The sequence below is a fragment of the Neoarius graeffei genome, chromosome 13, assembly GCF_027579695.1.
Source record: "Neoarius graeffei isolate fNeoGra1 chromosome 13, fNeoGra1.pri, whole genome shotgun sequence".
NCBI lineage: Eukaryota > Metazoa > Chordata > Actinopteri > Siluriformes > Ariidae > Neoarius > Neoarius graeffei.
This window is the reverse complement of record NC_083581.1, coordinates 52,007,966-52,022,890: the sequence shown is the minus strand read 5'-3', so window position 1 is coordinate 52,022,890 and position 14,925 is coordinate 52,007,966. Positions and strand designations below refer to the sequence as shown.

General features: G+C 44.5%; 1 protein-coding gene across 2 annotated transcripts in view; it reads left to right on the top strand.

Annotated features, from left to right (window-relative positions):
- The first annotated feature begins 7,111 nt into the window (after nt 1–7,111).
- The window catches only part of cables2b (Cdk5 and Abl enzyme substrate 2b), an 87,084-nt gene continuing 79,270 nt past the window's right edge, over nt 7,112–14,925 (top strand). Inside the window, exon 1 of one of the 2 annotated variants that reach the window (XM_060938010.1) lies at nt 7,112–7,606. In XM_060938010.1, the coding sequence (XP_060793993.1) occupies nt 7,152–7,606 (455 nt within the window). In that variant the 5' untranslated portion in view covers nt 7,112–7,151. Of the gene's footprint in view, nt 7,607–13,174; nt 13,562–14,925 lie in introns of those variants that run through there. The other variant, XM_060938011.1, reaches the window with a different exon arrangement.

Sequence of the window (14,925 nt, the reverse complement as noted above, 5' to 3'; positions counted from 1 at the left end):
TCAGGAGCAAGATCAATGTAATTCTCCTATTTTATATTAAACTTTGGTCAAATATCTGTAACATTCTGCATTCTCTGCAATTTTTTTTTACCTTGCACAATACCAGAAAAATTCAGTTGAAATCAAGCCATTTGAGGCGAATTGGTCCGCCTCTGAAAAAAACTTTGCATTTGGATTTCCCGGCAAACATTGATTTTCATGACGTCGCGTGCGGGATGCCTCCTTCTGAATCCTACGTCAGCGCTGGTTTGTTTATGAGAAAACAACCTGGTGGTTTTCTGCAAATTTCTTCAACGTTATCACGTAATTATTAAAATGGTTAACAGATGTATCGTAGGAGGGTGTAGCAACACCAATCTTGATGGGATTAGTAATTATAGTTTTCCAAAAGAGCGGACAATGAGAGAGAAATGGGAGCGCTTGGTCTACACAGGCTGTGCACTGAAACCATGCAAAGCTCGCGCAGCCTGCTGGCGCTTCCGCAGGTAACGTCACAATTCTGGCTCCAGACTCCCTTGGGATTTTTCCAGACGTGTTTTTTTATTTTATTTTTTTCTGCTGTAGACAGATGGCCTTGTGCAAAATTACCTTTCTGGATGAGTGTGTAAAGGGACATACTTTCATATAAAAAAAAAAAATTGGTCCAGAATACACACTTTAAGATGATCGTAGACGTCAGGAGGAGCTCTGCCACACCCTCCCCCATCACCCTGTTTGACACCCCATTAACCTCTGTAGAGTATTTCCGCTTCCTGGGCACTATAATCACTCAAGTGGGAGACGAACACCTGCTCTCTCACCAAGAAAGCACAGCAGAGGATGTACTTCCTGTGGCAGTTGAAGATTGATCTGCCAATGATGGTGGTGTAAAAGTGCACCATCATCGAGTCTATCCTCACCTCCTCCATCACCATCTGGTACACTGCTGCCACTGGCAGGGACAAGGGCAGACTGCAGCGCATCATTCGCTCTGCTGAGAGGATGATCGACTGCAACCTTCCATCTCCTTCAGGACCTGTATGAGTCCAGGACCCTGAGAAGAGCAGAAAGGATTGTGACCGACCCCTCTCACCCAAGACACAAACTTTTTGACTCACTCCCTACTGGTAGGAGGTTGCAGTTGATTAGGACCAAAACCTCACGCCATAAGGCCAACTTTTTCCCCACTGCAGCTGGCCTCATCAATAAGTTCAGAGACCCCCCACTGACTCTAACCTCACACTTTTAATCTCATCTCATTATCTCTAGCCGCTTTATCCTGTTCTACAGGGTCGCAGGCAAGCTGGAGCCTATCCCAGCTGACTACGGGCGAAAGGCAGGGTACACCCTGGACAAGTCACCAGGTCATCACAGGGTTGACACATAGACACAGACAACCATTCACACTCACATTCACACCTACGGTCAATTTAGAGCCACCAGTTAACCTAACCTGCATGTCTTTGGACTGTGGGGGAAACCGGAGCACCCGGAGGAAACCCACGCGGACACGGGGAGAACATGCAAACTCCGCACAGAAAGGCCCTCGCCGGCCACGGGGCTCGAACCTGGACCTTCTTGCTGTGAGGCGACAGCGCTATCCACTACACCACCGGGCCGCCCCACACTTTCAATCTGTCACACTTTTTCGATGGAATTTTTCAATGTATTCTATTCCCTTCTTGCAGGTTCCATTCATTTGGTTTGATAGCATGCAATATTGTTAGCATATCACTTATCCTACGTGTATTACATCACTCTACCCAATGGAGAATGAGCACTGAATATGGTTTACAATATTGCATGGTTGTCAAGACAACATGACATCACATGTCGGAGATGTAAAACTTGCGCGCTAGCAAGCGACTGTGACAATTTGTAAAAAATAGGTACCCTACAGGTCCATGTGGCTACTGCTTATAAATAAAATTGTTTTCTGATACCATGTCCATACAGTAAATATAGCATATATATTTACTCTATGAGGCAGCAACCACAAAAATGAAGTGTAAGTAATCCAAAAATAAACAATTTAAAAATCACAGAAGTAAAATATACCAAGTGTCTGTACTTTATATTATTCTACTCTTACCTCTTACAGTTTTCGAAACTGAAACCTCCGAACCGAGGCTGACATACACACGCTGTCGCCATGACCCAAACTCTTATTTCCCGGAAAAGGCCTGGCGCTAGAGCTCAGTGGTCTCAATACTCTTTTCGACAACTTCCCGTAACAACTCGGAAGTGCATCACATCTACATCACACATGGGACCACTGGCTGAAGAAGGCAAGGAAAGGGGGACAACCTGGAGTATATTTTAAAATAGAAATGCACTTTCCCTTGGTAATAAGCATAAACATGTCTGAAAGTGATTAGTCTAGTCCATTTATTTCGAATGGTGAACCAAATTGCATACACTCACCGGCCATTTTAATAGGAACACCTGTATGCCTATGTACAGTTCACGATTGTTACACTCATTCTTACAACACGATGACATAGTGGCTCCTACCCCGATGAGGCAGTAGCCACAACAAATACGGTATGGCCACCAGATTTGCTTCATTAAATACTGAAGATTTTGAGAGAATTTTGAAAGAGAAAGACGTGCTGAACACCCGAAAGGAATATGTATGTATAATAATAATAATAATTATTATTATTATTATTGGGCGGCACGGTGGTGTAGTGGTTAGCGCTGTCGCCTCACAGCAAGAAGGTCCTGGGTTCGAGCCCCGGGGCCGGCGAGGGCCTTTCTGTGCGGAGTTTGCATGTTCTCCCCGTGTCCGCGTGGGTTTCCTCCGGGTGCTCCGGTTTCCCCACAGTCCAAAGACATGCAGGTTAGGTTAACTGGTGACTAAATTGACCGTAGGTGTGAATGTGAGTGTGAATGGTTGTCTATGTGTCAGTCCTGTGATGACCTGGCGACTTGTCCAGGGTGTACCCCGCCTTTCGCCCGTAGTCAGCTGGGATAGGCTCCAGCTTGCCTGCGACCCTGTAGAACAGGATAAAGCGGCTAGAGATAATGAGATGAGATGAATAATAATATTGGCTGGTTTTTTTGTGGTGTATCAGATATTTCATTCAGCTAGCATGATCCTGAACTCCTCTTCGACTCATTCAATATCATGCTAGCTGAATGGAATATGTCTGATATACCACTCAACGCCAGCCAACATTATTTAATTAATGCACTTCGTCTCTGAACTCTGATTTTGTCTGTGGTTGGTAGAAGAGAGCAACTGGACTTGCTTGAAAAGTCTTGAAGACGTTTCGCCTCTCGTCCGAAAGGCATCCTCAGTTCTGTCTGTCTCTGTTCAGTGATGGTTGTTCTAGGTTGACAAAAATGAACGATCCTCTCTGGCTAAGATGTCTGCCAGTTTTCTGGAAGTCCTCTCATACTCCCGCACCAGTCGAATGGAACTCATCCCATCACTTTCGGACGAGAGGCGAAACGTCTTCAAGACTTTTCAAGCAAGTCCAGTTGCTCTCTTCTACCAACCACAGATTACTATGTACCTGGATGACTGAGTATCTTCACAGATATGTTTCTACGCACTTTGGGATGAGTTCCCTTCGACTGGTGCGGGAGTATGAGAGGACTTCCAGAAAACTGGCAGACATCTTAGCCAGAGAGGATCGTTCATTTTTGCCAACCTGGAACAACCATCACTGAACAGAGACAGACAGAACTGAGGATGCCTTTCGGACGAGAGGCGAAACGTCTTCAAGACTTTTCAAGCAAGTCCAGTTGCTCTCTTCTACCAACCACAGATTACTATGTACCTGGATGACTGAGTATCTTCACAAAACTCTGATTTTGCACATTTCATGGTCAAGTCCTACACCTTCATTCTGTGAACTTTTATTGCACATTCCGGCACACACAGTACAGCTTGGCTATTTATTCAACCCACTGCACATATTCTCTTCTTCTCACACATTCATATCATGACTCTTCTTCATCTTCATCACATGACCTATTTTGCACATTCCGGGACATACTGTACAGCTTGGACTTCAAAACAACTCATGCACGTACTCCTTAAATATGCCTATCCATCCATTATCTGTAGCCGCTTATCCTGTCCTACAGGGTTGCGGGCAAGCTGGAGCCCATCCCAGCTGACTGTGTGCGAGAGGTGGGGTACACCCTGGACAAGTCACCAGATCAACACAGGGTTGACACTATGACTACGTTTACATGCACATCCAAATCGAGCTGCTGTCGGTAATCGAGCTGAAGGTCCCAGCAGGGTGCCAGAGAAATCCAATCGTACATGCACACAACTGAATTCGGGCTATTGTGTGAGGTGCATTGTGCACCCGAGCCACAGGTGGCGCAACACACCCCATCGTGTTGGTACACTTCCGGTTGTCGTCATGAAGAAGAGCTATTCAAGAGTGTAAACAAAGTTATCAGTTCCGTGTTCTCCATTGCGCGTTTTTCTCCCGTCCATGAATTTTAATATATTCAACTCCTTAAGCTGAATGAGCATGAACTCTGCCTCCTCACTGCTCCAGAAGTGCACGTTTCTGCTTGCCTGTGGCAGTGGGGGCGTGGTCAAGCGCCGGTCTGTGACAGGAGGGCGGAGCCAGGGAAGGTGAGTGGCAGAATCACTTCACCTAACGGTAATTAACCTGTGTTTGTGTGTCTTCCCAGTAACCGCGCCCTATTTAAGGAGGCAGAGGGAGAGCAGAGGGGACAGCTCATCCCGGGACTAGAACACAGCGCGCGCGCGTGTGTGTGTGTGTTTTTCTCTCAAGAATAAAAGTAGGCTGTTAAACTGAAAAGTCTGACAATAAAAAGCCTATTAGTACCAGAAGCTTTGTCCTGCCGTCCTCTGTGCTCCACCCACACTTCAGAGAGCTCTACATCCACATTTTCTCTTCTTCGTTTGTTCCTCCTGACCTCTTCTGCTGCTCGCTACTACTGTTGTCATGCCGACCGAGGCTGTTGTGTTTCCCGCTTGTGGTCTCGTCACTCGTCACTTCCGGAAGTAGCTCGACAACTAGCTCGATAGGGTATACATGCACAAAGTAGCTCGGCAGAAATCGCATAAACTAGGTCGTGTAGCTCGATTCCGAGAAATCAAGTTCGGTTCAATTTCAGCCGAATTAAGGTGTATACATGGCATTTTGAACTTCGATTTCAGTCGAGCAACGGCAGAAATTCGATTCTCTCTATGTGCATGTAAACGTAGTGATAGAGACAAACAACCATTCACACCTATGGTCAATTTAGAGCCACCAATTAGCCAATTACACCAATTAATCTTTGGGTGGCACGGTGGTGTAGTGGTTAACACTGTAGCCTCACAGCAAGAAGGTTCTGGGTTTGAGCCCAGCGGCCAATGAAGGTCTTTCTGTGTGGAGTTTGCATGTTCTCCCAGTGTCCGCGTGGGTTTCCTCCGGGTGCTCCGGTTTCCCCCACAGTCCAAAGACATGCAGGTTAGGTTAACTGGTGACTCTAAATTGACCGTAGGTGTGAATGGTTGTTTGTCTCTACTGTATGTGTCAGCCATGCAATGACCTGGCGACTTGTCCAGGGTGTACCCCGCCTCTCACCCATAGTCAGTTGGGATAGGCTCCAGCTGTAGCCTTATGCTGTGACCCTGACAGGATAAGGCTACAGATAATGGATGGAAGACAAAAGTAGTTATATCCTCCTGGGAACCAAGAAAAAAAAACGTGTCTCAATTTCTCTTTTGTTGCGATTTCCTTACTAGGAATTTCCCAGCAACCCTCCTAGTCACATGATATATCATTGGAAAGCCCAGGATGTGCTCTTTACAAGACACCAGGATTCAAGTGAATAGCTTGAAAGAGTAAGAGGGTGTGCACATAAAACAAATGTCAACTACAGAGGACACAAGTCATTGGGTTGGTTCTCAGGAAGATATAAATAGAATTTTTTTTTTAAATAAGAAGAATATCCATCCATCCATCCATCATTTGTAGCTGCTTACCTTGTCTTACAGGGTTGCAGGCAAGCTGGAGCCTATCCCAGCTGACAATGGGCGAGAGGCAGGCAGGGTACACCTTGGACAAGTCATCACAGGGCTGACACATAGATACAAACAACCATTCACACCTACAGTCAATTTAGAGCAACCAGTTAACCTAACCTGCATGTCTTTGGACTGTGGAGGAAGCCAAAGCACCCAGAGGAAACCCATGCAGACACAGAGAGAACATGCAAACTCCACACAGAAAGGCCCTCGCCGGCCACTGGGCTCAAACCCAGAACCTTCTTGCTGTGAGGCAACAGTGCTAACCACTACACCACAGTGTCAACCCTATGATTCTGCCTGGGGTTGTTTAGCCAAAAAGTTTGGGAAGCCATGATGCTTTAGTTACACTATATTGTTTCTCATACATATTTTGCTGACCCTTATTAGATCCATCCATTATCTGTAGCCGCTTATCCTGTTCTACAGGGTCGCAGGCAAGCTGCAGCCTATCCCAGCTGACTACGGGCGAGAGGCGGGGTACACCCTGGACAAGTCGCCAGGTCATCACAGGGCTGACACATAGACACAGACAACCATTCACACTCACATTCACACCTACGGTCAATTTAGAGTCACCAGTTAACCTAACCTGCATGTCTTTGGACTGTGGGGGAAACCGGAGCGCCCGGAGGAAACCCACGCGGACACGGGGAGAACATGCAAACTCCGCACAGAAAGGCCCTCGCCGGCCCCGGGGCTCGAACCCAGACCTTCTTGCTGTGAGGCAACAGTGCTAACCACTACACCACCGTGTCAACCCTATGATTCTGCCTGGGGTCGTTTAGCCAAAAAGTTTGGGAAGCCATGATGCTTTAGTTACACTATATTGTTTCTCATACATATTTTGCTGACTCTTTTTAGATATGGATCCTAAATAGTAAAAGGAAGAAGAAGAGGAGGAGAAATGATGACTAGGCTGTTGTCCCATCGCTGTACCTGCCGCTCCAATCCGTCAGTGCTGTTTTGCTGCGTTCTGTGCCCCGTTATATTATTCATATCGTCACAAACCACCTGCTTCAATCACATCTCAGAGATGGTCACTTCATTACCATAATTTACGTCGCTCCACCAATGAGGTGAGGGTGGGCGGGGACGGGTTTTCTCGCGCCTCTGGTAGCCCGGCTCGGCGCAGGGTTTGGGTTGCTCAGTGGAGAGAATGGCGGCGGCGGCGGCAGCGGCGGCTCCTCCCGCTCCCTGCAGTCCGTTCAGCGGGCACGGAGAAAGAGCGTGTCCGCGGAGAAGCAAAGACACGCAGAAGAGACGCGCGGCTCTGCTGTTTCTCACCAACATTTCCCTGGACGGCCGGCCGGTGGTTCGCGTAAACAGCGCGGCTGAGTCTGAAGGCAGTGAGGTCGGTTCGGCGGCGAGTGAACTGAACGGCACCTTCTCGAACCTGTCCGCGGAGAGCGCGCTCCTGAGTGTGCCTCCGATCCTCGTGCTGCCCTCAGACTCGGACTGCGACAACACGGAGACATTTCCGGGGTCTTTTTCGTCCTCGCAGGGGAACCTGCTGTCCCCCTGCAGCCTGCAGCCCAGCCCGGTGGGAGCCCGGAAAGCTCCGACCCTCCTGTCCGTCCAGAGCTGCGCATCATCTCTGGAGTCCCGACACAGGTGAGGAGATGACCGTGTTATTTATAAACACACCGGAAAGTCTTCCAGCGAGCTGCGCACCTTTCTGTCCGCTGCGCTCCATTGGTCACTCACTTCCGTGTTGCGCGTGCCAGCCGGATGTTTCACTTGTTTATATACACGCTGAAACGCACGTGAGCTTGAACACACTTCAAAAAATGAAGTCACAGTGAATGTCATGTTATAATAACAATCCCGGCTGTCTCAGGATTCTGACATATTGTTATAATCATAATAATGAGAACATTTTCTCAACTTACTAATAGTAGCCTAGCCTAACAATAAATGTGCAATATCTATCCTGCTGCCCCCCCCTTTTTTTCCCCCTCTTCCCCATATCTTATTCTTTTTATATTTGTACACTACCGTTCAAAAGTTTGGGGTCACCCAGACAATTTTGTGTTTTCCATGAAAAGTCACACTTTTATTTACCACCATAAGTTGTAAAATGAATAGAAAATATACGTAGTCAAGACATTTTTCTGGCCATTTTGAGCGTTTAATCGACCCCACAAATGTGATGCTCCAGAAACTCAATCTGCTCAAAGGAAGGTCAGTTTTATAGCTTCTCTAAAGAGCTCAACTGTTTTCAGCTGTGCTAACATGATTGTACAAGGGTTTTCTAATCATCCATTAGCCTTCTGAGGCAATGAGCAAACACATTGTACCATTGGAGTGAGAGTTGCTGGAAATGGGCCTCTATACACCTATGGAGATATTGCACCAAAAACCAGACATTTGCAGCTAGAATAGTCATTTACCACATTAGCAATGTATAGAGTGGATTTCTGATTAGTTTAAAGTGATCTGCATTGAAAAGAACAGTGCTTTTCTTTCAAAAATAAGGACATTTCAAAGTGACCCCAAACTTTTGAACGGTAGTGTATATGTAAATAATTTAATTTAATTTATCTAGAAGTTTTTTCTCTATTTTCTATTCTCTGTTTATCCTGTAATGATGCTGCTGGAATCTTAATTTCCCTGAGGGAACCCTCCCAAAGAGATCAGTAAAGTTCTATCTAATCTAATCTATCTCACAAGCATGAGATATGTCAGAATTATGAGACAAGTCACAAGGGCGTTTCTGGCTATTGAAAAGACCAGGGGCTAATTCAAGTTTTCCTGGAGCTTGTTTTTTTTGGCATATGAGTGATTCCACGCTTATGGGTACTGAAATGGGGACATGAACTTATTTTTAGAAATTCACCTAAAACCATTTCTTTTTTTACCATCAGGTCACAAAACATGTAATCTTTAATGAATGATATGTTAAAAGATAACTTTAATTTTCTGAGATGTAATAAAAACATATTTATATGCCAAAGTCAGAACGTAACAGAAGTGTTGTGGACATATATATTCTCAATTTTAACAATGTAGAATTACTTTTTGAAACATAGGAAGGTGATGTTTTAGCAAATATAATTAATAAACATGTGTAGTAGAATAAACATACACATTCTTTCAATAAGATTAACATGGTATATAGCTAGATTGTAATTAATTTGTAACAGACGCGAGATGGACAATCGTAACAGAAGTAATGTAACAGACATCATTTTGGAACTGATAGGCTTGACTTTGGCATATAAATATGTTTTTATTACATCTCAGAAAATTAAAGTTATCTTTTAACATATCATTCATTAAAGTTACATGTTTTGTGACCTGATGGTAAAAAAAGAAATGGTTTTAGGTGAATAAGTTCATGTCCCCATTTCAGTACCCATAAGCGTGGAATCACTTATATACAGGTTGGGGAGGGGCGGCATGGTGGTGTAGTGGTTAGCGCTGTCACCTCACAGCAAGAAGGTCTGGGTTTGAGCCCCGTGGCCGGCGAGGGCCTTTCTGTGCGGAGTTTGCATGTTCTCCCCGTGTCCGCGTGGGTTTCCTCCGGGTGCTCCGGTTTCCCCCACAGTCCAAAGACATGCAGGTTAGGTTAACTGGTGACTCTAAATTGACCGTAGGTGTGAATGTGAGTGTGAATGGTTGTCTGTGTCTATGTGTCAGCCCTGTGATGACCTGGCGACTTGTCCAGGGTGTACCCCGCCTTTCGCCCGTAGTCAGCTGGGATAGGCTCCAGCTTGCCTGCGACCCTGTAGAACAGGATAAAGCGGCTAGAGATAATGAGATGAGAGATGAGGTTGGGGAGGTTATATCTTACTTTACAAGATATATTATCTAACCCATGAAGGCAGCATGGTGGTGTAGTAGTTAGCGGTGTCGCCTCACAGCAAGAAGGTCCTGGGTTCGAGCCCAGCAGCCAGTAAGGACTGAGCACGCTTACTGTATATTCCTCTTTATTCACCATCAGCAATGACCACAAGCATTGCACCACATGACCTTATGCATGCGCTTGAAGCATGATCATCCGAAAGGGGAGAAACGGCATCAGAAGGTTAAAATTTTTTGATAAATCAGGAGAACACTGAACAAGAATGGTGTGCATGGCAGGGTTGCAAGGAGAAAGCCACTGCTCTCCAAAAAGAATATTGCTGCTCGTCTGCAGTTTGCTAAAGATCACGTGGACAAGCCAGAAGGCTATTGGAAAAATGTTTTGTGGACGGATGAGACCAAAATAGAGCTTTTTGGTTTAAATGAGAAGCGTTATGTTTGGAGAAAGGAAAACACTGCATTCCAGCATAAGAACCTTATCCCATCTGTGAAACATGGTGGTGGTAGTATCGTGGTTTGGGCCTGTTTTGCTGCATCTGGGCCAGGACGGCTTGTCATCATTGATGGAACAATGAATTCTGAATTATACCAGCGAATTCTAAAGGAAAATGTCAGGACATCTGTCCATGAACTGAATCTCAAGAGAAGGTGGGTCATGCAGCAAGACAACGACCCTAAGCACACAAGTCATTCTACCAAAGAATGGTTAAAGAAGAATAAAGTTATTGTTTTGGAATGGCCAAGTCAAAGTCCTGACCTTTAATCCAATCGAAATGTTGTGGAAGGACCTGAAGCGAGCAGTTCATGTGAGGAAACCCACCAACATCCCAGAGTTGAAGCTGTTCTGTACGGAGGAATGGGCTAAAATTCCTCCAAGCCGGTGTGCAGGACTGATCAACAGTTACCGGAAACGTTTAGTTGCAGTTATTGCTGCACAAGGGGGTCACACCAGATACTGAAAGCAAAGGTTCATATACTTTTGCCACTCACAGATATGTAATATTGGATCATTTTCCTCAATAAATAAATGACCAAGTAGAATATTTTGTCTCATTTGTTTAACTGGGTTCACTTTATCTTTAAAATGTGCTTCCAAATAAAGGAGATCAGGAGCTGTATTATTGATTTTATAATTTTTTGTAGTTTTAATGCCCATAATGTTTGACTTGGTTTGCCATCATGACATGCCAAGTGTTCCTAAAAATTCCTACTGCATTTTTACTGCAAGCACAGAATCCTCATTTCACAAACTAACTCTACTCGCATTCACTAACCACTTTATCCTGGTCAGGATTGCAGTAGTACTGGAGCCCATCCCAGGAACACTGGGTGCAGGGCTTGGAATGCATCCTCGATCAGACACCAATCCATCACAGGGGCACCGTACAAATGCACACGTGCGCACACTCACACCTTGAAACAATTTATTTTAATCAATCCATCTACCGGCAGGGTTTTTTTTTTTTCTTTTTCTGAGGTGAGTCGAAACCAGAGAGCCAGCACAATCTCCAAAACCTTTGCTCAGTTTGTGTTGCTTCGATCAGACTGCATACAGTCTCCTGTCGGTTGAAGCGCACCCTGTTTACACCGATAACAGCATTGAAAGAACAGCGTTAACAGGTGAAATGTTAGTGAGCCAGAAAAAAAGGCTTCAAAATGCATCAGATTATGAACAGAAAGCATAATCAGCAGAAAGAAACCATAGACTCCCACACACTCCTGTGTTTACGTATCCTGCAAGGGGCTGAACTGGTGTGAATAAACAGATAAGATGAAGAAAGTCCTGATCAGCAGATCCTACAGTCACAGCACACGTAGAGTGTTTGATAAAACTCTGTCATTCTTTGGGCAAAGATTAGGAACCTGTGAATCACATTCTAGCAGTTTATTTATTAAACAGCAAGAGACTAAACACTGGACATGGTAAAAGAATGTGCCCCCTTCTCACTGATCAGCAGCCCCTAAAATGAACAAACCCTTCGCTGGAATTCCAATGATATGAGTCGTGTTTATTCAGACCTGGCAATTCATTGAGCAAAGCATTATAAACGCCATTTTAGTTGACTTATCTGACAGAAAACAGTGAGAGACCCCTGCCTGATAAAGGTTTGATGCATGCACGCACACACGCACGCTGCTGAGCAGTGGGTGGTGCTTTGCTCTGTGTATCGGCCCTGCCTCTGGCTTCCTTTTTTCCTTTTCAGAAGGGGTGTGGTTTCAGTTATTATTGGCGGAAAGAGAAGCAGAACCACTCGCAAGCACATCTGCATTGCTTTATCATAGAGCTAGGAAGGGGAAGATCAGTAGATACCGGTTAGACTGTTGACATTTTGCGCAAACACCTGGAGAGATCAAAGTGTGCCAAACACACGGTCGTATCTGCAAGTCGTACAGTTTCTGCAGGCCCGAACATATTCCCTCTCCGGTATTAGACGATGGTTACAGTGCGCTAAAACTCTTCCGATGTGAAAAGAATCCAGTCTGGAGGACATGGAAGTGTTTCTAGGCACACAGATATGGGAGAGATTTTAATAAGCAAAAAAAAAAAATCATGTCTGGACAGAGGGAAAGGTGTATAGTTACAAGTGGGAGGAATGTACGTACTGTAGGTCTGGGTTTGCTGAGGTGTCAAGGGGATTTATTTACATTGCAGAAAATACTCTACTCTTCTTCCTCGTTCATCTACTGTGTCGGATTTGAAAGTTTACACCAGTAAGTGTCATTTCCTTAGTTAGAGCAGAAATATTCATGAGCAGAGCAGTTTCTCATGCTTGAAACTGTTATGTGACCTTTTCTGTATCACGGTTCCAGAGAAGATCAGAGCAGTTTGTGAACTAGGCAGTGCACAAATTCCTGATTAAATAGGAATCACTTTTTTGTCTGTTTAATTTGGCTCGGAATTGAGATCTTGCTTCTGTGTAGGTGTTTGTGAATGATGGCTCTTCTGTACTGTGAAGTACTCATTTGCTGGCACATTGGTACTGCCATAGCCGAGCCGAGCCTAAAACTTGAGCAAAGAAACACCTGCTATTTAGTATAAAACTTTCCCATATTAGGTTGCCAAGAATGTTGTATGTCTTCCCAAAGTGTAAAGGAAATCTTCCCACTACTTTTTAAAATGTACCCCATCACAAGTGCTTTCAGTGAAAAGATCACGCAAGTTTGTTTTAGTTTTTCCTTTTTTTTTTGATCAGTCATCATTTATCGAAGCCTAAGATCAGGTTTTGATAAAAGCTCTATATGTAATAATAATAATAATAATAAACTTTATTTGCCAGGTATGTGAATACACACGAGGAATTTGACGCCGGTTTCACTTAGCTCTCTTAGTACAAACAGATAAAAAGCGTAGAAAAAAACAAAAAGCTATGTACATGTAGAAGGGTAAATATATGTATACATAGTTTTCACATGACGTCACAGAGTCGGGGATTCCCTAGTGGCGGCCATCTTGTGGGTCAAGCTTACCGTACAGGTCACTGAGCACACATTGTAACGCGCGAGTACAGAGTCTTCAAAAGAGCCCAAGCAGGCTATTTAAAGCTAGCAATGGTGCACACCTGTTGTATTCACGGCTGTCGTAATAGGTCAGATGATGACGTCAAGCGGAGCTTTTATGGAATTCCCACTGTACGGGAGCACAAAGGCGAGCAAACAAAGAAACTCAGCATACAAAGGAGTTACTATGGCTTGCGAGAATCAACCGCAAGGATTATCAGCCTTCCAAACACAGCAAAGTCTGCTCCGATCATTTTATAAGTGGTAAGTTGTTTAAATAAACAATCAATTGTGTTTAAGTTTGTTTTTGGAAACCAAAACATCGTGTAAACAATCTCTGGAGAATGCCTAACTGGAACCGCTGAGTGTACGTTTACATTGTAATGTACACTTAATATCGCTCGGTACAAGGCTGCAAACATATGATTATTACTGGCCTATAAATTGTCATATTTATCATAACAAACACAAAATGTAACAAGCCTACATACCAGTTAATTATATTACAAAGTTTATACTGACATGGTACTGTAATACCACTAATGGATGTAAAATTTGTCTTAAATCAACTCGATATTATACACACACATATATTTATATGCAGTGTTGAGAGCTCTAAAATTCCAATGTTTACATACCTTGGCTGTAATTAGGACACGACTGTCACTTGTTTTTATATGGTGGACTTCACGGACCCAACCACAGACAAAATAATTGTATGACTCCAGCGACTTGTATGCTTTGAGGTCGTCAAGTGTGTAGGCACTTTTACTGTTCATGAAATAGTTCACAATATCAGGGTACGATATGGATGGCAGCCCTGCATAGTCACTTGAAAATGCATCTTTGTCCACTTCGTAGGGGTCAATTCCCCCAATCAAGGCCAGTTTGGCTGCATACCGTTGTCGTGAGATGTCGTCCAATGTATCTATATACTTCCGTTTGCTTGATTTTGCTGACATTGATCTTTATTTTAGAAAACTGACTATATAACTTCATAAATTTGTCCGAGATAACGTAGCCGGTAATGGCAATGGTCCGTTTTGTTTGCCCCACAAGATGGCGGCTGGAGGGCGTTCCCCGGAATGCTGTGAGGTCAGTGAAAACTATCTATAGACAGCATAGTGCAAGGATGAATTAGTAAATATAAATATACAGTGTGCACAGAATGACGGTATGAGTGTGCAGATATTTCACAGTTGATGTTACTGATATTTGAGTCCGGTTTTAGCTGTTCATCACAGAGACAGCCTGAGGGGAAAAAACTGTTCTTGTGTCTGGTTGTTTTTGCGTACGGTGTTCGTAGCGTCTCCCAGAGGGGAGAAGTTTAAACAGTTTGTGACCAGGGTGTGATGGGTCTGCAGAGATGTTACCTGCCCGTTTCCTGACTCTGGACAGGTATGGGTCTTGGATGGAGGGCAAGCTGACACCAGTAATTTTCTCTGCAGACCTTATTGTCTGTTGCAGTCTGTTCTTGTCCTGTTTGGTGACCGATGCAAACCAAACAGTGATGGAAGAGCAGAGAACAGACTGAATGATGGCAGTGTAGAATTGTCAGCAGCTCCTTAGACAGGTTGAGCTTCCTCAGCTGGCGCAGAAAGTACAACCTCTGCTGGGCCTTTTTGATG